The 22,983-nt window shown below is 40.3% G+C and overlaps 2 protein-coding genes and 1 pseudogene across 3 annotated transcripts in view; 2 read left to right on the forward strand and 1 right to left on the reverse strand.

Annotated features, from left to right (window-relative positions):
- Positions 1 to 71: 71 nt before the first annotated feature.
- On the reverse strand, positions 72 to 3,323 carry TCTA (T cell leukemia translocation altered). 2 transcript variants are annotated; one of them, XM_010978436.3, is made up of 3 exons: positions 2,899 to 3,323; positions 2,498 to 2,552; positions 72 to 1,476 (listed from the first exon to the last, which is right to left on the reverse strand). In XM_010978436.3, exons 1-3 carry the CDS (start codon positions 3,119 to 3,121, stop codon positions 1,434 to 1,436), a joined length of 321 nt encoding a protein of 106 aa, XP_010976738.1. In that variant the 5' UTR covers positions 3,122 to 3,323; the 3' UTR covers positions 72 to 1,433. The 2 variants fall into 2 exon arrangements, with proteins under 2 accessions (XP_010976738.1, XP_031326177.1); XM_031470317.2 differs by having other exon boundaries at positions 2,498 to 2,642.
- On the forward strand, positions 3,120 to 19,654 carry LOC105088179 (FXYD domain-containing ion transport regulator 4-like; annotated as a pseudogene).
- The window catches only part of RHOA (ras homolog family member A), a 45,122-nt gene continuing 25,675 nt past the window's right edge, over positions 3,537 to 22,983 (forward strand). The window contains exons 1-2 of the mRNA XM_031470315.2: positions 3,537 to 3,726; positions 7,450 to 7,528. The gene's annotated coding sequence lies outside the window, so the exon portion shown is untranslated. The remainder of the gene's footprint in view (positions 3,727 to 7,449; positions 7,529 to 22,983) is intronic.

Genomic DNA, 22,983 nt, shown 5'->3' on the forward strand with positions numbered 1-22,983 from the left:
CCCAGGGTATTCCCTCTCCAGTTTCCCCCATGCATGCATACTCTGTCTTGTCTGAATAACCACACAGCTGGTGCACTTCCATGTTTAATAAGCTATATCCTCAATTGAGCCTAGGGTGAAATGTGAGACCCTGACACCAGTTGTGGTGTTTGTAGGCCTAGGACTGCAAAACCATCATCTCCCACCAGCCAGAGGATACTCCAGAGGATATGTGCATGAGCTCAGCATAGTCCTACTCCAGTGCACTCTTCAGACTGTCTAGGCAAAGGCTGCCAGATGGAAATGTGACATTTAACAGAGGAAGCAGGCAGCGGGACACTGAAGTACCTGGTGGCCCTGCAGAAGCAGGCAGAATAGTATGGCCATCAGGGAAGGAGGCAGGTCTAGGGCCACATGGCTTTCAGGGACTGGCGTTTGCCACTTATACTTTTGGAAGCTCCCTTGCCCACTGTGGAAGTGGCAGGTCTGCCTAGCTTGTGGCTCTTCCCTGTTGAGGGTTTTTGGGGGTCAACTAGTGGGGAGGAGCTAAGCCTGTACCCCAGGGTTTTGGGATGAAGCTCTTGTGGTTCCAGGTCAAGACAGGAAGTGGTGAGGCCGCAGGGCTTGGTGGGGCCGCTCTGCACTAACTGCTTAGTACCTTCCTGTGGGGCAGGATATAAACCCACAATCCTGTGGGCACTTAAGCAGTGGGGATAGGAAGTCACCCCTGGGACTCAGCCTCTTTCAGGCACCCAGCTTCCTTCTGTGAAGGACTGAGAGGAATATAGTACAGTGCTTGGGAAAAGATAATTTCCATAGCCTGATTCATGCCTGCAGAACTCAGGATGGGCCAAGGGAGGTGGGTGTTCAGTGCCTCCATGTCCAGGGGGTGCCAGCTGCCCCCTGCTTTGTACTTGAATGGCTAGCTAAGTAACCAGATATTATAAGGCTGTGTCCAGGCTAGGATTCCCTGGCTCCCTGCCAACAAAGCCAAACCAAAGAAATTCCAGAAACTCAGGGCTTAGGGGAAAACAGACTTGCCTTACAAATTTCAGAGCTGCTCACTCAGGCTTACTCTCAGAAGGAAAAAATCTCTACAGGGTCATATCCCAGAGGGATGAGAAGAGGAACAGGATAAAGCCAAGACAGAAAATGGACTGTTCGCCTCCCCAACCCAGAGGCTTCTGAGCTGACCCCTGAAGAAGGAGGAGCGTGCCTTCTCTCCTTAAGGCACCCAGATCAGGGTAGAGGCAAACTGTTTACTGGCCCAGTGCCTGGGGCTGCTGGAGGCAAGGCCAAGGGCAGTGAAGGCCCATCCCTGCAAGTGCTGGGGTGCTCCCTGCCCCAACCCCCTACCCCACTGCAGTCGTCCCTGGTGTCTGGGCAGTAGCAGAACCCAGTGTGGGAGCCAGCAGACCCGGTGATGTCCCTGGAGACCCCTCTGCTGCCTTCCCTTATTCTCTGTGGGTTTTGAGAGGCTCATTTGCTGCTGTTTCCCTGAAAGTGATGGAAAAGAGAAGAGAGGGGTTATTCCAGAGGCAGCACAACAGTCCCCTTTTTGGGGGCTGACCTGGGCTCAGTAAGGTCACACTATAATGTAGATCTCTCTGCTGAGGTTCTGGCCACCATAGGCCTGCAGGCTCGTTCTCCTTCTGGCTTCCCCACCTTGTGATGATGCTCCCATTCTTCCCCAGTTGCCCAGGACAGAAACTGGGCAGTGGCAGACGTCCTAACTGGCCTCTTGCCTTCTCTATTGGACCCCTTTATCTATTTGCCATGAAGGAGGCAGTTATAAAGGCAAATGAGATCAGGCCATGGTCTTGCTGAATCAGTCATTCAATAGCTTCCTGAGTCTTGGGACAGGGTGTTACAGGTCCTTTCAGGCCTTTATGTTTGAGCTCCAGTGTCACAGCCTTGTCTATCCTCCAATAGTTACCCTTGTTCTTGCCTCTGGGCCTTGTTTTATTCATTCTCTTTATTTGGTACACTTTACCACCCCCTAGCCTTTGCCCTTAGCTTAGGTGTCTTTGGGATACACCTGCTCTGACAGCACTCCCCTTTTAAAACTCTGGCTCCTCTTGTAAGCAGGACCTGCGTTGTTCTTGTTCTCTAAGCCTAGTGTGGCTGCTGCCATGTGGAGCTCAGAGATCAGCTGAATGAGTTTATGTTGTACAGATGAAGAGGCTGATCCTGATGAGGCCAGGCAGTGCACTAAGGACAGAGGCTCCTGCCTTTCCAACTGAGGGGCTGACAAGTGGAACCCAACAGACTTGCCACTTCATCTCAGAAACTGTAACAATAATGCTTCCCACCCCACAGATTACTGAAAAGCATACTGATGAAATGTTCAGACATCAGTGTCACCCAAAGCCTGGGCTCTACTTGCAGACCTTAGAGTTTGCTGCAAAGGCCACTAAGCTGGTGGACTCCTACCCTGAGAATGCCCCTTCCCTGTTCTTAGTATAGGAGTGGCCTCTGCCTGCCAAGATGGGGTTGAGATGGGAACAGATTTACTCACCAGGAAGGGAAATGCGTGGAGCCATCAGGTGTGGATCCGTTCTGGCCGCCCAGACCTGGGGGCAGGAACACATCCAGAGCTGCAGCAGACTTGGGGAGGGTATCTGAGCAGTCATCAGCCCAGGTCAGGTTAGAGGCCAGAGATACTGTTTGATAGAGTGTGGTGGAGACCCTAAGGGATTATTGGTATTGTCTGGTGGAGATTCAAAGGAAGTTATAATGTGATGGGTGGGCTGGTGGGGTTTCTTTCATGAAATGGTATGTTGGCATGGGTCAGGGTATAGCGTTAAGTCGTGATGAAGTTCTCAGGGGACCAGGGGCAGTCTAGGGAGGTTATGGGGAGCCCAAAGGTACAGTCGGTGGTAGAGGGGACGGCCAGCGGGAGTTGGTGGGGAGCCTCACCTGGGCGGTGATACAACCCGGTCACCGTACTCCCGTAGAACCCCCACGCCAGCTGGATGCCCAGAAGACTTAACACCAACCAAAGCAGCAGCAGCTTGAAGAGAGTCACGCGCATGTCCTGCGCCTCCCACTCCCGCAGGAACTCGCTGCCAAGGGCGCCCAGGGCGCCCAGCACCGTGGCCGACAGAGTCTGCAAAGACTGTCCAGACCAAGGCTCCGCCATGACTGGCTGGCGCCCCACCCGGACAACTGTCACCGTAGTCCCCACTGCGCAGGCGTCTGAGCTTCCGGGGCCAGGCCCACTAATGCGCACGCGTAAACCCAGGCAAAGAGCGCCTACCTCACTTGCGCGAAGAGTTGGCAGTTCGGGGAGGAGTATTAAGACCGCGCACGCGCACCTAGCCCCACCCAGCTTACTTAAAGGATGAGTGACTCGGGGAGTATAAAATAGCAACCAGGTCTTTTATAGTCCCAGAGTTCCCGTGATGCCCCACGAGGCTGCAATGATTGGTTAAGAGCCTTGCTCTTAGGGCGTTGACGCGCTTCTGAGCAATCGTGGCTAGGCAACGAGTGCGCGCGTGTGCGCGGGACCGCGACTGGGGCCGGCTTGAGCCCGCTGGGCACACGGGGGCGCGCACGTCGTTCCCCGCCCTCCCGCCGCCGTCGCCGCCCGCTCTTGCTCGCTCGCGCTCCCGGCCCACCGCCCTCCGTCGGTTCTCTCGTTAGTCCGTCGCCGCCTCCTAAGCCACCCGCCGTAGTCTTCGAGCTTGCGACTCGCGGACAGGCGTCCTCGGCGCGGAGAGGCCGGACTCGGAATCGTCGCCTGAGGTGAGCGAGAGGTTTCCCTCCTGGCGCCGCGGTGCCCCGGGCTCGCCCGCCCGGCACTCTTCCGGCCGCCGCCCCGCCGCGGCCGCGCCCCACCTGCTGCTCTCGGCCCGCCGCCCCAGGACCCTAGCCCCTGACCCTGACTCCGGGCCTGGGACCCGTGCCCAGCTCCCCGAAGCCGCAGCCCCGCCCGTACAGTCCCCGGAAGCGCGCCCCGCGGCCTCCCGCGCCCCTTCCCCCGCCCCGCCAGGCCTGGTGGAGCCCTAGCCACCCGCCTGCGGTCCCCGGCGCTTCCTCTCTTAGGGCCCGGCAGGGCGGGGACTCCGAGTCTGGCCCCGCGACCCGCTGGGCTGCCAGCCCCTACGGAGCGCGCGTGGCTATCGGAGTTGAAATAGGAAAGAAACTTCACAACTCCATTTTGGCTTTTACATTTAATATGAAACATGAATCACCGTTTTGTACTGGGTGAAGTCCAGTTATATTTTGAATATTTTCTTCTTTAATGCAGTATTCTTTGAGATTGTGTAAGTAAAACATATTGTTGAAATCTTAGTAGGATTCTTCGGTATTGAAAAGAAGGGAATTTTCTAATTGCAAAGAACATTTTTCATGATTTAAACTAGCATCAAAATAGAGTATTAACTTACAGTTTTGCTTAGTCTGTTACTACCTTAGGAGTCACCTAAACATCTGTCTTTTGTTACCGATTGGTTTTAGTTACAAGTTCATTAAGTAGCACTATTTGTACTCAAATTGATTTGGTCAAAACCATTTTTAGTAGTTTATGATAGAAAAGTGGCATTCTTTTGACCTTAGAGTCTCTTTCACTTGTGTTTCTTAATAGTTCTGATTTAAAATTTTTAACTCTGTTGGTAACTTGTTTGGTTCTTTTTGTGTTTAAGACAGTCTTTTGAAGTAAGTGTTCCTTGCAGGTGTGTAATCAGATTACATTCCTGGTGGATCTGAAGGGGGGAAAATACTTTAAAAAAAATTCTTTTAAACGTTGTATGTGGTGAGAATTTTTCAGGCACTTAGTGTCGTACACCCAGATAGTAGGATACTGCGTATGTACCAATGCATGATTGTCACTTTAGACATGGCTAAATTGGAAGAGTTTTTTTTGAGTATTTGGCACAAGTGATATCATTTGGACTGAAAATACAAGATTAGTTTTTAATTGTAAAGGATAACTTATTGAAGGATCTCTTTTGATAAATTGTCTGCTTTTGTAGAGCACTGGTGGCTCTTGGGGACGCAAAGTATATAAGATGGAACTTGGTTTTGATCAGTCTAGTACCAGACTTACCTGTTCTCCTAAAAATCTGTACTAGGGGGAAGAAGAGAATAGGAATCCACTGACTTTTTCATTGATCAAAAATTTTAGACCTGAAGGGAATCCTCAGGATTTGTAGTCCAACCCCAGTTGCAGGTGAGAAACTGAGTCCCAGAGACTTCGGTAAATTTCTGAAGGTCATGTCTAGTCAGGTGCCAGCCAGAACTATTTTCACTGTAAGATCTTCTCCATGTACTCCCAAACATCTTGCTTAGAGTCAGCTAAAATTCTGAACTTATTCCAGTGTTTCTCCTTATATATATATTGTTGATTTTGTATATAGTGAAAGAATCTGAAAAAAACCAAACAAATTTCAGTTCTTTAGCTTTTAGTCTTCTTTGTGTAATTAGATGATCCTACAGCAGTTGATTGAAATAGGTAAATGAATATACAAAGTCTGTGTCTGGCCTAGTCCCAGCTTTAGATGTTTTGGTTTTCTTGAGGACCAGCTTCTTCAAGAGGGAGGCCCAGACTCCCCTGCTCCAAATCCAACATAATTAGGCCCCAATAAGATGTTATCAGGTGACTACTGACTCTTGTGACTATTGAGGTGGGATGGAGAGAAACAGTGTATATCAAGTATATAGATTACTGAGTGTGTGTATGTGGTAGTGATTTTGCTGGAGTATTTTCAGTCCTGAGTCCTATTTTGTCTGTCAGTTAACTCCTTTAAAAGTTTATCCTGGTTGTGTGGGGGTGTAAGTTATTAGGAGAGTAAAAACAGGTAGGTCTTCAAGTGTTTCCTGTTGATAGGGTGGAGTCCAAGCAGTGACTGGAGGAGGTGGGTTGCTACTTTGGGCCTTCTTAATTGTACTGTAGCTGAGAGAATTATGTTAACTTTGCCGGAAGAAAGACTGATAATTTCAGTTTTTAAAATTACTAATTTGGGTTGGTGAGCTAATATAGACAGCACTTTGGGTTTAATTGCATTATGCTACTAGTGATAATGGTAAATATTAAATAATCACTGGGTTTTAATCATGTATATTTGTAGTTTTAAAAGGTCCCTAAAGGTATTTTGTCTTCCCTTATTCCTTTATGCACCTGATCGGAGAACTGTTTCTCTGCACCTTCACACTAATGTAACCAAATTTTAAATTTGTGTTAATATGTCTTGCTGTACTCTGCTCTTTGGGGACATGCTCACTGTTAAGTACTTGTGAGATTAATAAATTAAAATTTTCAAGATAGTTTGAAATTAGTAATTAGTGTAAAATTTCTTTTTCAAGTGTTTGTATTTCAAGTGACTCATTTTTAATCTGGTGCTGTAGTATTAAGTAAAGGCCTGGTATACTCATAATTATGATAGTCATGTGACTGAAAATCAGATAGGCATGAAGCTGCTCATTCTGGGTGTTGGTCTGAGTTTATTAGTGCTTCCTCCAGATGATTCTGAATACATTTTTATAGCTAATAATTATCAAAATATGGGATACACTGTTAAATTGGAGCCAGTTTGCAGTTAGTACCAAATTGAGCTTGATTTTTTTTTTTGAGGGTGGCTAAAGTAAATGTGCTTAAGCATATTTATTACAGTATCTTAATTTTCAAGTGAAGGGAAAGAGAACATAAGCAGCCAGTGAAGTAAGTTTGGAATGGAGTGGAGTCAAGGGAAAAGTGGGAGATAAAATGAAATTAGAGAGGTGGGTAGAGACTACATCATTTAGAACCTTTTAGGACATGGGAAGTTCTTTGGATTTGTTTTGAGATGAGGAATCATCAGATATTTTTTAGCAGGTGAATGATGGAATCATTCATCAAGAGTAGGGGGTAGATTAAGTCCATTCTGACTTTAAACAGTAAACTGCTGCTGATGATTTCTGACAGAGGTATCAGATGGATCTCGTAATATTAATTTCCTTAACCTAATGACTTCAACGGTTTTCTTTTTTGAAGCCATTGACTTTCTGATAGTTGTCTTTTAGCCTGTATTTCTCTGTGATGCCTGTATTAAAAAGGAAACATAATTTGATAAAGCAGGTCATTCAGATGTTCTTGGTAGGCTGGGTGGTAGGGATACCAGTTTGCTGTAAACATTTTTTTAACTTTGCTTTGTGTTTGTAAATTTTTATAATGTTGGAAAATTAATTTACATAGATTTAATCGGCTTTGGGGTTTTGCTTTTAAAAGGGCAACTTTTTAAAAAAGGGCAAATATTTGTAATATTCAGAAAATAAGGTTGATGGTGTGCATTTGTTAAGTGAAGGAAGCCAAGATTTGTGTAAAAGTGGTGAATTTTATGGTATGTCAGTTAAAATTAAATTCTGCACCCCCCCCCGGGGGGGGCATTCTAAATTCATGGAGCTTTGGGCAAGCCCATTTTACATCCTGTGCTTTGGTTTTTTTCCTTCTAAATGAATAGATGTAATTCCTAATTTTTTTTGTTTTTGTAGTGCCTTACGTCTGAGAAGTTCAAGGCACTTTGTAGAACTTCTGCCATACAGACTGTGGGTCTTGCAGCACATTTGTAAGGTATGTAAATGGAAGACTCTTCTTTCATTCCCCTTCCCCCATGGAAAAGAAATTATTACTTATTTTATATTATATATTAATGTAAGTTCTAGGGAAATGTGGGTACAACACTATTAATGATTCTCTTCCCTACCAATCTTGAGATGTTTATCTTACTCTGTAACTTTTCTCTCTGATCTTATTTTCCTGTCTCTGTAAGATATTTCTCTAACTTCCTTTTTCTCTTCTATTCTAAGCAATATTTCTTCCTTAGATGAAGATATATTTCCAAACCTCTTAATCTTTAAGGAGGTGGATTTACCATGTTATACATATACTTGTCTCACTTCTGGATCATTCCCATCTTGTTTCTTGTTCTTCATCTTTAAGTTTCATTTTTTCGATAGAGTAGTTTGGTCACCTTACAGTTTTCCCACAGCCTGTGCTGTGGGTATGTCTAATTATCAGTAGAAAATCAGCCAACCGGAGAATAAGGACCAGAGGACAGTCCTCCCTCTTACCAGAGGGGTCAGCAGTCATACTGGCTTGGAAGGGAGCTATGTTAATAGTAGTAGGTGTAACAGCCCATCCAGGGGCTATTTAGATACTTAAACTGATTACAAATAAAGGAAATAATAACATCTTAATTTATTTGCTACCATGTAAGTATCCTGGTCTGTTACCATTTTGATTACCTTTTCTTGTTCTCTTTGGGTCTGAAGGAACTGTATATAAAGAAATGAGCTGTTAAGGGGATGAATATTCTCATTTGGAGATGAACTACCTGGCATGGAAGGCATATGATGGTAGTTGTTTCAGTTGGCTTTGAAATTCTCCTTGGCATGGTAAGAGGAATGGTCAAGCTAGCTTGTGGTTTTGTCATTATTCGTTCATTGAACAAGTAGTTACTGAATAGCAGCTATGTGCCTGGTGCTGTTCTGGGACACATTTGAGGAAAACAAAGGTTCCTGCCCTCAGGTAGTTTTTACAGTGTCTTTATTCTTAAAAACACAAACATTTTTGAATCATTTCATCTGCTTTTTTCAGTGTCACTGATGAGAAAGGGGAAAGCACATCAGGTATTAATAATCACAAAAACATTAATATCCCTGCTCATTTTTGTTCTAGTAGGGACTACTGGTGATAGACAAGGAAGGAATAGGCTTGCCTTTTTTAGGGAATAGCATAAAAAGGTTTGAATAGCTGGAGGCTGTAAAACAAGCAGGAGGAGTTGAAGAAATAAAGTCTTACAGGTAGGCAGGGCCCAGATCTTGTAGAGACTGAATTTAGAATTTATTCAGAGTACATTGAGAAGCCATTGAAGGGTTTTTTTAATAAAGGAAGTGATGTGATATTTCTTACTTATATTTTTGGCTGCTCTTTGGAGAATATAGGGAGGCAAAAATGGGAGCAGGGAGATCTTTCAGAGGTTCTTTCAGTCCAGTGACAGATAATAGTGGCTTAGACAGAAATGGTAACAGTGGAAGTGGTAGAGTTCGTGATATATTGTAAGGGAGTGCTGATAGGCTTTGCAGATAGATTGGAAGATGTGGCTTCAAGAAGCTCTGATCCATGGCAAAAGATTAGCCCAGTGCAACTGCTGGACCCAGCACCACTGGGCATGATACTCTGTTGCTGTTCCATGAGGCTTGAAATTTCTCCTTTCAGCATATTCAAGTGATGCATTAGGGTGGTTTGATTGGATGACCTCCCTTAATAGATTGCAGACTGTGTTTCAAAGTTGTTTTCTCAGTTTTTTTTTTTTTCCCACATTACTGAGTTAAAAACAAAAAAGTAAGGTTATGGTTTTGCTCTGTAGATTTGCTTAAATCAGATTTTTTACCAGAAATGCCTATGGCCCTGTAATTACAAAGGATTTCTGCTGTAGACATGTGTGTGTCTGTTTATTTTTAAGCAGATTATTTTATTTCTCTGAGCCTCAGAACCTAAATTTGTGAAATGAACATTCCATTTCATAGAAATTTTAGATTAAGTAACATGTGAATAGCATAGTGCTCAATACATATTAGTTTTCTCCCTTGGTGGAAATAATTATTCTAACTTTGTAGATTCTTCAAGTGTATTTTTCTTTCAGGATATCAGTGCATTGTATTTATATAGTGACTGCTTTCAGAATGATGAGAATTTTGATAGGAAACTTAAAATTATATAAATTTCTTTACTGCCACCTGACCGAGTAGGTCAGGTTTGGTGTTTTCATTTTGTTTGTTTCAATATGTTTGGTGTTTTCATTTTCTTGTCTTGTTTAACAGTAGGAGTTAGTATTTTGGGACTTATGTCCTAGGGTTTTATCATTTTTATAAACGTTAACTGACATCACGAATAATAGTTTGGTAACATGAGACCATGTAAATCACAAATTGTCTAGATTCATTCTTGGGTCGTAGTAGTGATTCTGCCTTTATCTGACTCTGAGATCATTGAGTTCTACACTTAAGCATCAGTAAATAGTAGCAGCAGAGATGGTACTCTGACAAGTGGACAGAAGAGTAGATACATGAGGTGGAGATTTTTTTTCTACTGTTACTTGCTGCCACTACTTTTTATAACTGACGGGGTTTTGAACAATATCTAATCCATGCCAACTCTCATGTCCACTCATGTGTCTGACTGTGGCTGAAGAATCTTTAATCATGAAGTTAGAAGCATTTGTTTATCATGTATTGGCTATATGCAAACTTCATTTATCTTTCAGGCTTATTCTTTAGAAATTGTATTTTCCATTAATTAAGTTTTCCAATTTTATTAACCTTGCATCCTTACCATAGTCCCTAGGACAAAAATCCCTAAAACTTCTGGGAAAATGTTTTGAACCACTTTGTCAATTTAACAGTGTGCCTCAAAAAGCAGTCCCCCACAAAAAAAAAAATGATGTTTTTTTGCAAGAAAGAGGGACAAAAGAAGATAGAGTTTTATTTTACGAAGTTCCCGACTGCTCTAAATAGAGGGATTCAATTCCATCACTTTAAACAATTGTTTGTTTTTACTTTGTTGTTGAAACTTCTACATTTGTTATATGTACACTATTATTTTTTACCTTACTCTCATGGTGGTTGTGTCTAAGTCAGTGTGGTGCCCATGTGTTGTCCTCGGGTGCCTCTTCCATGGACCCAGAGAGCAGATGTTAAGTGCCGTTGTTCTGGTGTACTTTTACATAACTTTACTATTTGTTATTTAAATTTTGAGGTTTAAAGAAGTATGTTTAAGCTGGATATTTAATGTAACAATACAGTTTTTGGCCATGAGATAATTTTTATTATGTGATTTGACAGTTTTATCGGAAAAACTGCATTTAGAGTTTTTTGTGGGAAAGTTCTTTTCTGGATAGTCTTTTGTTTAACTTTTAAAGTTATTCAGAAGGAAGCTCTGTTTATCTTTTAAAGGCCTTAAGTTCAGAAAAGAAAGGCAGTAGAATATCTGAGGTAAGAACATGGGCTCTCTGGAGAGACTGACAGTTAAGAACCAGCTCTTACACTTGACAGTTTATGACTCTGGATAGTAAGATGACCCCTTTACAGCTCAGTTCCTCTTCTGTAGAATGAGGATAACAGAGTGCTGTGAAGGTTCAGTGAGAATATTTAATATCCCTTAACTGTACACTTAAAAATGGTTAAGTTGCTAAATTTTGTTATGCATATTTTACCACAATTATTTTTTAAAAAGGGAAAATGCACTAGGCAAAAATAAAATAATACAGTAAGGTTTATTATAAAAACTATGTTCTTCCTATCCCAGAGTATAGTCCTTCTCTCATAGTATTGCTTCCTTTGGATCTCTGAAGATATTTTGGAGCAACACACAGCAGCCTCCTTAAACCTGCTCTCTGCACTCCACTCTGAGGTGAGCTCAGTAGACGGCTCTCAGCCCTGTCCTGCAGCTTTGTCATCGAGGGAGTGACCTGGGACCTTCTCTTCCTGCTGGCAAGCCTGCCTGCCTTGGAGCCCAGTGACCTGGTTGTTAAAGACAGTTGATTCTACTATGACTGGCAAGGCCTGCAGCCAGGCTGGATGATCTGTGCAGTACTCCTATGCATCACTGGAATCTTGTTCGCCTGAGTGGCAGATGCAAATGTTAGCACAATCAGAAACACAGCTCCTTACCTGAAGAAGTAGTATCTCTCATCACTCTAGGCTCTGCCAGTACCTGCTGAACGCAGAACCAGCTTCATGCTGCCCCTCCCCCATGAGGGCCTTATATTTTATGATGGCCCTTCTCTCTAAGGGTGGGGCCTTAGGCTCCCTTCTGAATGGGAGGCTGTTCTAAGCTTATTTCTAAATTAAACTCATCCCTTACCCTGGGGGAAAAAAAAGAAATTTTAGAGCAAGGAGGTTGATAAAACATGTATATTAAATGCAGTGTAAGAGGGGTAGAGCATGAAAACAAGCCTTTCTCACAACTTAGCCTCCCAAGGTTTTTGCTTCAGAGAGAACTGAATACCAGTTTCCTGTGTATAAACCAAGTAACTGTTTCATACGTATCCTTCTAGAGATATTGTGTCCTTTTTGATATATAGACTGTTGCACATCCCACTGTTATGCATCTTATTCTTTCCCCTTAACAATAGGTCTTGGTGGTTATCTGGCAAGATAGTTAAAAGTATATACTGTGGAAAACAGTTTGGCAGTTCCTTAAATAGCTAAATATAGAATTACCATATGACCCAGCAATTCCATTCCTAGATATATACCCAGAAGAATTGAAAACAGGTACTCAAACAAATACTTGTACATAAATGTTCATAGTAGTACTGTTCAAATACCCAAAAGATGGAAACATTCCAAATGTCCATCAACAGATAAATGGATAAACAAACATACAATGGAATATTATTCAGCTGTTTTTGTAAACGAAGCACTGATACATGCTGCAATACGGATGAACCTTGAAAGCGTTAATGCTAAGTAAAAAGCCAGGCACAAAGGCCACATATTGTATAATTTCACTTAAATGAACTATGTAGAATAAGTAAATCCATAGACATACAGCAAATTGGTGGTTGTCAGGTGTTGAGGGTGAGGGGAAACTGGGGATTGAATGCTTAAAGAGTATGAAGTTTTCTTTTGTGGTGGTGAAAATGAATATGTTTTGGAACTTGACAGAGTTGATGGTTGCACAACATTGTGAATGTACTAAATATCACTGAATTAAACACTTTAAAAGATTAACTTTAGGGGCAAGGGTATAGCTCAGTGGTAGAGAGTGCACTGGGTTCAGTCCCCCAGTGTACCTTTGTAAATAAACAAACAAATACATACACACACACACACCTAATTACTCCCTTCCAAAAAAAAATTAAAAAGGTTAACTTTGTGAATTTCACCTTAATTTAAAAAAATTTTAAATAGATGTTCAGGCCCCACCCTGAAGAGTTTTCAAATCTGTTGTGGAACCTGGAGAGGAATAGCAGTTTTTGTGCTAAAATGCAGGATGCCTAGCATTGCTGAGACATCTCAACAGGGCATAAGACAGTTCATTGGGGCTCTTGGTCCGTTCTTCTCTGTGTGTCAGTTCTCCAGACAAGCATTGTCTTAGGGACAGTGTAAGTGGAGAATTGGGCTACACAAAGTCTGTGCATCTATTTGAGGTTCACCTTGAAATATTTACATTTTGAGGTCAGTGACATGATGCGATCTTTTAGGAAGCCAGAAGGAATGTTTCTTTGCAGCCCAGCCCCACAAAGAAGAATTTAAGTCTGGGATGATTTCCATTTGGCAGTATATTGGAAGCTTTGTCTTTGTCCTCTGCTTGCCTTTATGTACCTTAGGCCTGCTGCTCTCTATCTCCAAGGCACTTGAACTGACATTGACCTGTGGCAACTGCTTGATCAAGATGGCCAAATAATAATAGTACCAGGTTCAAGTTCATTATGAACAAATGGGCAGATGCTAGTTTGGGTCTTCTTGCCAGAGGTTTCCTATGTAGTCTGTAACAAATTACATGGCTTTATGTTTTTAATTTAATTTCCCAAGTGTTTAATGGTGTTTCCAGTGTGCCAGGCACAGTCCTAGGTATGGGTGAACCTGGAGTTGATAGGACAGGTTTCTGCCCATTGCACTGACACAGTTTCTTCCTCTGACTTAAAGTACACATGTAAATGAATAGAATACATGTTACTTTCTTAACAAAGGACCAAACCAGTGGAATGGAGGAGGGTATTGGAGAAGACAGTGCTTATAAAAAGTAGCCAAGTTTATTGTTTGAACAAAAATCTGATTCCAGTTTGGTTGTTAATTTTAGGAATCTGGAGAAAAGACTGTAGTTTGACTTCTATTTTCAATTTTATAGTCCTCATAGCTTTGCTTCAAGAGGGTGCTTTGTAAGGCATCCTGTAAGCTTTTATTCATGTGTGTTTAGGTACAGGAAGTGTGGCTCTTGTACAAAAACAGATCTTAAACCACTGAAATAGTATCATTATGTTCTGGATAATTGAAGTAGGTTTCTTTAAGCTTTAAAACTTGTTTTATTCCTGTAGTGAATGTCTTCTTTTTCTCTCTTATAGTATCTGGGTCTTTAGCTTCCCTGTGTAATGATTGAGGTATTTCCTCCTGAAGCGTTTTTGAGGTCTGTACTTGGAATATATTGCCCTGCCTTAGGATTCTGGCCTGGCCTGAATGACTACCCTCCTGTTTTACATTTCTGAGCCTGATTTACAGGGTTTTCTCCTACTTACTTGTCACAAGCTACACCTCTTTCTCACCCAAGCATGCATTTTTCTAAACTGCTATGAATTGAACTACTGGCCAATTAGACTTAACAAAGTTGTCTAAAATAAGAGCAAATGAGTTCATAAGGGGGATCTGAGTTTTAACACTCCTTGTTACAGATAATTGAAGTTTCTGACTATATGAGGAGCTTCTATAATTCTCTAAGGATGAATTCTTAAACTACTGAAACAGTGTCCTAGGAGGTAGTTCACCACTGGTGTACATAGCTGGTCTTGTTGTAACTATTTTCTTTTTAAAATTTGCATGGAGCAAATAGGTTATATAAAGTTTCTTTGCTCCGGGAAACTTATTATTTTCAAATTTGTTATTCAAACACTTAACTGTTAAGTGCCTGTGCAACAATGGTGAATAAGAGAGATGATTCTTACACTAATACTCATTGGATTTTGGCAGGAAGGAACTTTGGAGGGGTATGATGAGTGAGGTAGAGAGAGATGTTACATGCTGGAGAAGTACCTAAAGGGGACTGATGTAAGCTGGGGGCTCAGGGATGGCCTTAAGAGAGAATGACTTAGTCTTAAGTATGAGATTACGTAAAGTGGAGGAAGGGTAGGTGGCATATATTCAGGGTAGAAGAAAGAGGAAGGAAGAAAGCATGGCTTAATATCCTGAGGTATAGGATATTTTATTGTTTTGGCCAAGGGTGGTTGTATGTGTTAGGCTTTATGATTTCATAAATTTATATGAAATTAAATTTGGAATTTATAATTATTTCCTTATCTTCAGTATAAAATTTTGTACACACATTTCATCCAGAATTTTTTTGCACCACTTGCATTGCCACTATTCCCTTCTACAGAAACTAACAATGGCAAAACCTAGGGTTGGGAGAAAGTTTTTATGTACTCTAGGATTATCAGTCTTCATAATGAAATTTACAAGATTTAAAAAAAGGTTTTTATTTATTTTTTGCAGGGCGAGGTAATTAGGTTTACTTACTTATTTTTGGAGGAGGTACAGGATATTGAACCCAGGACCTTGTGCACACTAAGCGTGCGTGCGCTCTACCACTTGAACTAGTCTTAAAATTTCATTTTAAGTTTTCAAGTTTAGTTTACAAAAGACTAGACAATTTTTGCTTTTATAATAGTCTTATGTACAATATTGATTTGTAGCAATATGTTTGGAGAGAAAAACAATATAACAATATAAAAGTTTAGCTGGGCATATGGATGTCAACAAGGTAAGTCTTGATGAATTAAGCTTCTAATCTGTTGTGTCTACTGTGTTTAATGAATGCACTAATAGGTAAAAATTAAGTAATGTCCAAAGCTATGCTGTATTAAATGCTTTTATTGCTTGGGTGGTTGAGAAATGGTAGAAAGCTTGCCATAACCACGATTTCTTTTGTGTAATTAGTCTCTTTGAAGAATTATGAAGTAAAATGATAATTATCTCAACTGTGCTGAATTAGTAATTTTTAAAGCTATGATTATTTTATCTGCATGGAAATTTATTCATTATCTTTCCAAAATATTGTAAAGGTCTTGATCCAGCAGAAGCAGCGTAGTTATTCAGTTGAATTATTTCTACTTCCGTTTCTTGGCTGAAGAATTGTTTTGTGCCTGCTTATAATGAATGTTTGGCTAATAAGTTTATGTATATATAATGCATTGTAACCTGATAGCACCATCTCAGATGTCTTTGGTGGCTCCTTCTCTGCCAAAAATGAGCTTGAAATTGTGCAGAGAGGCAGATTTACTGTGAATCTAAGGAAATAAGTATCGTAAAATGTATAGTCCCTAAACAAGTTATCAAATTATTTAGCTAATTTAGTTTGTAGAATTCAAATTACCGTCTGCCTTGCAGTTTAGCTTGGAGGCATAACACACCAAACCCCCAACTCACCTAATTTAAAGCTTATTTTAATTTTCCAAGAGAAATATCAGGAGAGGCTTAATCCACTTCTCTGAGATAACAGCATGATAATCAGTCAAGGAAGAATCAGACTTGAGGGCATTAGAAAAGGTCCTCAAAAAGTATTGAGAGAAATATGATTGTAGGTTTAAAACAAATTGGCATTGGGTTAAGGATTTCATAATTGCCATTCAGAAAGTTCTAAAAAGTGGACATATTTGATGGCAAAACCTGAACTAAACTGATGAAAGGTTGTGTAGTATTTTCCTATTTAATGTGAATATCTGTTTATTTTACTGAAGAACTATCAACTCATTGGGTTTGTTACAAAATGTTTGGCATTTGCACCATATTGCCTTTCTAAATCTGAAGAATTCTGAATTTAGAAATGTCTGACCCCAGCCAAGGCTTTTGGATGAAGAATTGTGGGCATATAGTTCTGGACAGTGAGAGATGAGCTGAGTCTTTTTAATGGGAAAGAGGAGGGTGGGATCAGGTATGGATGGGATGTGCACTTTGGGAAAATAAGTATTTGCTGAGCTGGTAAAAGTTTAATTTTAGGAAAAACATCTTTTTCAGATCAGGCCATATTATAAACTAGCAGTTGGAATTTGAATGAGTTGCCGTTTTTATAAAATATGACCTAAATAATAGTGACACGGTTATTGAACATGAACCTATTTTCAGTATAGGTAAGCTCTTTTTGTGTAATATCTAATTTAATCTTCATACTGGCTCTATTTAGAAGGTTCTGTTCTCCACTTGACACATAAGGAAACTGTAAAGGGGCACAAAGCCTGTAAGATAGAGCCTGGATTAACTTTCAGGTAATGGAGCACCTTTGCTACTACTATAAACTGCCTTCTTTTTAGTCCTTTAATACCTATAACTGAAATTAATTTCTAAAAGAACCTTTTACTTTGGTTGGTCTATATGAGACCTATCAATGTAATGAGTATTTCTGATTTTATTGAGTAGTCTATATAGTAGATGCTGTATGCTCATGAGACACACCCGGGATGGAACTCAGATGTTGAAACCCCAAAATAATCTTTGGTCAAGTAAGATTGGTGGTAGTGTTTTGGGTGGGAAAGGGATGTGGGTAAGAATCACCTGGAACTCAGAGCTTTTGTCAGCTGGCCCATTCGAGAATCTGTGGATCGGATAGGGATTAGAGTGCATGTGATTACACTCGCCTCCAATTACAGTTAATAATCATTATTCACAAGGTAAGACAACCGTAGTGGTAATGCACGGTTTCCAGGCCTTTTCTCTTTTGCTTGGGAACACTTAATAGAATACAAGTAAGGAATGCTTATACACCTTAATAACTCTTGGCCTCAAAACATAGTTATTTACTAGATTGGGGAAACTTTCATTTTAGAAAAAAACACCACTATAGTCAGGTAACGTTGAGTCTGCTCTAATTTATGGATAAAATAAATTGCTTGCAATCTTCAGTACTTGAGCTATTATTAACAAATTACTTTTGATCCCCTATCATGAATCTCTTCATCATGGTTGAAAACTGCTGCCCTCTAAAATATTCCAAGAGTTCTGGTCTCTTCGTTATGGCTTTTTGCCATGTCTAAGGTGAAAAGATGGGTGTTTGGTCTTTTTTTCTCCTCTTTATGGTGGTGTTTCATACATAAATGTAGGGACTAGGGAGTTCTATATACAGTGGTGTGTTACTTGTAAGTCTTGTTTGAAAAGAAGTGACTTCCTACTTGAGGAATGAAACTTAAGGCCAATTTGGGAAAAAGGGGAAGTAACTAAGAGGAAGTAATTTTGAAGGCTAATACCTAATTTTAGTAACTTAAGCTTTTGAAAGTTTCCTTTTAAAAAGTTAGAAAATTAACTCTTTCTTATACCAACAGGTTTTTAATCTATTAATTTAGGAAAGCTGGGTTTCTTACCATTAATTCAGTTGGTGAACACATACTTCTGTTCAGTGCTATTTTTGACCCTGTTAGGCATTGTAGGGAGTATGGAAATGAAGATAGTTATCCCTTGGAGGATTGGCTCCAGGACCCTGGCAGATGCTTCCATCCCTTATATAAAATGGTGCAATATCTGCATATATCTTATGCATATCCTTCCATATACTTTGAATCATTTCCAGATTATGTATAATACCTAATACAATGTAAATACTGTGTAAATACTGTAGTCCGTTAGTATCCACAGGGAAGTGGTTTCGCGACTTGCCCTGGATACCGAAATCTGGATGCTCAAGTCCCATAGTCAGTTGGATTCAGCCAACCATGAATCATGTATTCCTATTTATTGAAGAACGGTATATAAGTGGGGTTGTGGAGTTCAAACTTATGTTGTTCAAGGGTCAACTGTAGTAAATTCAATGTAAATGATATGTAAACCTTTGTAGGCATGTGACAGATTCAAGTTTTGCCTTTTGAAACTGTCTGGAATTTTTTTCTCCTGAATATTTTTGATCCATAGATATGCAACCTGTAAGATGCAGGGTGCTTACTGTGTAGTCTTTTTTTACTGGTGCTTTCGGATAATAGTACCCAACAGTAAAACATTAGCTGTTATGTGCTAGGTATTGTTTATTCTAAATGCTTTCCTGTATTAATTCATTTCATAATTACCACTGTCCTGTGAGGGTAGGAAACATTTTCCCCATTGGTACAGATTAGGAAGTAAAGGCACAGAGAGAGGAGTTAAAGTAACTTACCTAAAGAGCCACAGCTGCTTTGAACCCTAGCATCTGATTCCAGAGCCTTCTGTCTACCAGTGCAAACAGTATTAAGTGATGCAAGCTTACACAATCATTTGGGAAACAGCACTGAGTAGACCAAGTGCTATAAGAGTTCAGGGATGAAAAAGAAATTATACTGGAGTAGCCAGCAAGTCATCTCTGGGAAGGGTGTAACTCTTGGCCTAAAAGGAGATAAAGGGGAGTGTTATGAGTGGTGCATATCTGCCCTTGGCAATGTTAAACTGCTTGAACACAGATAATCTTGTCACCTTATATAAGAGAGAGAGGGCAATGTGCTCCTGTCAGATTCAGTATATAGGAGGTTATAGAAAAGCAAGATGGATATCTGCATATGTACTACTTGCTTCCCCCCTCCTTTTTTTGCTAATATACTGTATAGACCTTTCCAAGTCAGTAAATATTAAAATTTATTTTATTAATCATTTTTTAAAACATAATACATATATTTTGTAGATTCAGAAGATGTAAAAGGACATGTTTCTAGAGGCAACCATTGCCAAGAGTCTCTTGTGTATTTTTTGAGAGTGTGTATTTACCAGTGTTCATTGTTCTTGAATGTTTTTTTCATATTATTTTTCATTAAAGGTTTTTACAAGATACTGAATATAGTTTCCTGTGCTATACAGAAGAAATTTGTTTTTTTATAATCTATTTTTATATATAGTGGTTAACACTTGCAAATCTCAAACTGCCAAGTTTATCCCTTCCCACCCCCTTTCCCCCAGTAACCATCAGATTGTTTACTATGTATGCGAGTCTTTCTGTTTTGTAGATGAGTTCATTAGTGTCCTCTTTTTTTCTTTTTTTTTTAGATTCCACGCATGAGTGATATCATATGGTATTTTTCTTTCTTTTTCTGGGTTACTTCACTTAGAATGATGATCTGCATGTTCATTCCTGTTGCTGTAAATGGCATTTTATTCTTTTTTGTGGCTGAGTAGTATTCCATTGTATAAATATACCACAACTTTTTTATTTAGTCATCTGTCATTGGACATTTATGTTGCCTCCATGACTTGACTATTGTATATAAGTGCTGCTATGAACATTGGGGTGCATGTATCTTTTTGAATTAGAGTTCCCTCTGGATATATGCCTAGGAGTGGGATTGCTGGATCATGTGGTAAGTCTATTTTTAGTTTTTTAAGGAACCTCCATACTGTTTTCCATAACGGCTGCACCAAACTACATTCCCACCAACAGTGTAGGAGGGTTCCCTTTTCTTCATACCCTCTCCAGCATTTATCGTTTGTGGACTTTTGAATGATGGCTGTCCTGACTGGTGTGAGGTGATAGTTCATTACAGTTTTGATTTGCATGTCTCTGATAATTAGCGATATTGAGCATTTTTCATGTGCCTATTGGCCATTTGTATGTCTTCATTGGAGAATTTATTGTTTAGGTCTTCTGCCTGTTTTTGGATTGGGTTCTTTGTTTGTTATTAAGTTGTATGAGCTGTTTATGTATTCTGGAAATTAAGCCTTTGTCAGTTGCATCATTTGCAAATATTTTCTGCCATTCCATAGGCTGTTTTGTTTTGCTTATGGTTTCCTTTGCTGTGCAAAAGCTTATAAGTTTAATTAGGTCCCATTTATTTATTTTTGCTTTTTGTTCTTCAGTAAATGTTAACTGTGCCCCTCTGCTAGACCCTGTTCTGTGTATTTGTGCATTCCACCATTACGCAGTGGTATTACAGTGTAAATACTCAGCACCTTATTTTTTAATTTAATAATCTATCTTGGATACTTAACCAGTCCTTGAAAGGGACACCTAGGTTTCTTTCTAATCTTTTGTTGTTAAAATAATATAAATATTGCTGAAATGACCGTTCTTTTTTGTTTGTATTTTGTTAAGTGAACATAAATATTTGCATCCATGTGTATGTTTGTAAGGTAAATTCTTGTAAGTGGACTTGCTGGTTCAAACGATATATGCAGTTTAAATCCCTATATTGCTAATATTCCTACAAAGAAATTGCTCCCTTCATTAATAACAGTGTGCTGTTTTTATGGCTCAAACCTTTTAATACTCTGAAATTCTTCAGTCTCACTGGGGCTTACAATCCATTGATCTTACTACCTTTTTGAGGGGAGGTAATTAGATTGATTGATTGATTGATTGATAGAGGTACTGGGGATTGAACCCAGGACCTTGTGTGTACTGAGCATGCAGTCTACCACTGTACCCTCCCCCACTTACTGCTTTTTCAAAGCCCCTCAGTCTTCTACAGTTCTCACTTTCCTCCTCATTCAATTTAGAATTCATGGTTCATCACTGTAATCACCCCCAGTATATATTCTTAACTCTTTCTCCTTTCGTCTTATCTATCAAAACCTTGGCCCTAGATTAAATCCAGCTAGTCACTTACTCTACCCTATCCATAACTGATTGTAGCTGGAGAAGGAAAAAAATACGCTGACTGGTATCACTTTGAACTTATGACCCCTAACCTCATAGGTGACCCTTTACTAAGTTAAGCATTGCCCAGCAGTCTCACTAAGATTCTTTAGTCCATTTATTCTGTTTTTAGGACAATATGGCACCACCTTCTTTAGCTGAAGCTTTCCATTGACTTTCCGTTGTTTACAGAATAAAATACAGGTTGCTGTGCATGGTATTTTAGAACCTCCAGTCTAACCATCAGTCATCTTTCCAGCTTCATTGTCTCCTCTCTGAATTCTTAATTTAAGGTAATTTGCTCAGGCTGTTCCCTCACATTAGAAAGTATTCCTGAGCTACCACCACTCTTCTCAACTCCTTCCGGGAGGGGACTAGTCCTTATTCTTCAAGGTCGAGGTCAGATGTTACTTTCTTGTGAAGCCCTCTAGCAGAATTGCTTGCTTTTCTCTCCATTCAAACCAGAGAGTGTAAACTTCTCTTACAGCATTTAATTGCATTGTGTTGTTTTCTCTAAGAATGTGTTTCATATAAGGCTGCTCCCTAGTACCTAGAATAGGGAATGACCCATAAACTATTGGTTTGGATTAGATTTATCAAGGGTAGGGGAAATAAGAATTGAGACAAGGCCACTGGACCTGGCAAGGAGGTGATCACCACTGTACTTGAAGTAGCAGGTGGTTGGAAGAGTGACTGACTAGGGAGGAAGCATGAGGGATGGATGGGAGTACCTCCCAGAATTGACCTTAAAATGACCTGATATTTGCTGCAAATATTTTCCAGAAAAATCTGTAACATGAAATTATGGGTATGTCTTCTTTGGCAGATCCTTGTAGCGTGCAAAAAACCAGAGCATCATATAAGAATCCTGTGTCTGCCAGATAGCCTTGGGAGAATTGTTTAGAATAGTCCTGTCTTGTAGACTCTCTGTGATGATGGACATATTATATATCTGCCTGTCCAATATAGTAGTCATATGTGGCTGATGAGCATTTGGAATGTGGCCAGTGTGACCAAAGAAGTGAATTTTTATATTTGAATTAATTAAACTACTAAAAAAATTAAAATAGTCACATGTGACTAGTGACTGCCATGTTGGACATTGAGACTGTAACAGTACCACCTTTGGAAGTAAATGCAACCCAAACATTTCTATCTCTTGTGTCCATTCTTCAGGCAATGCTCTGCTTCCCTGAATACATTTTTTCATTATTTTTATTTTCCAGTTAATGACTTATTGAAGTCTTTGGCTTCCTTCTTGCTTGTGAATAATTTGTTGTTTTGTTTTATTTTATTTTTTTTAATTTTTTTTTAATGGAGTTACTGGAGATTGAACTCAGGACCTCATGCATGCCTAGCATGCATGCTACCACTGAGCTATACCCACCCCCACCCTCCCACCCCCCAGCTTATGAATAATTTAGATATGAAAGAAGTTCTGCTAAGTGTGTTGAAGAGAACCTTCACAAGTGCTTCCTTTGAAAGGTGGATTGAATTCAAAATTTTATTTCTCTATGTAACAGCCTACAGTGTAAATTACATTGTAGGTTTTGTTCATTCAGCAAACACATGTGGAGAGCCTACTGGTGTGTGGCACTACATGCTTGGCATTGGTGACATAAAGATGAATAAAACCATCCCTGCCCTAAATTAGCTGTCAGTTGGTAGGAGTCTCCCCCTCTACTTAGCAGAGGCTCTGGGGAGTGAACCCAGGACCTCGTGCATGCCAAGCA

The sequence above is a fragment of the Camelus dromedarius genome, chromosome 17 (assembly GCF_036321535.1).
Source record: "Camelus dromedarius isolate mCamDro1 chromosome 17, mCamDro1.pat, whole genome shotgun sequence".
NCBI classification, from domain to species: domain Eukaryota; kingdom Metazoa; phylum Chordata; class Mammalia; order Artiodactyla; family Camelidae; genus Camelus; species Camelus dromedarius.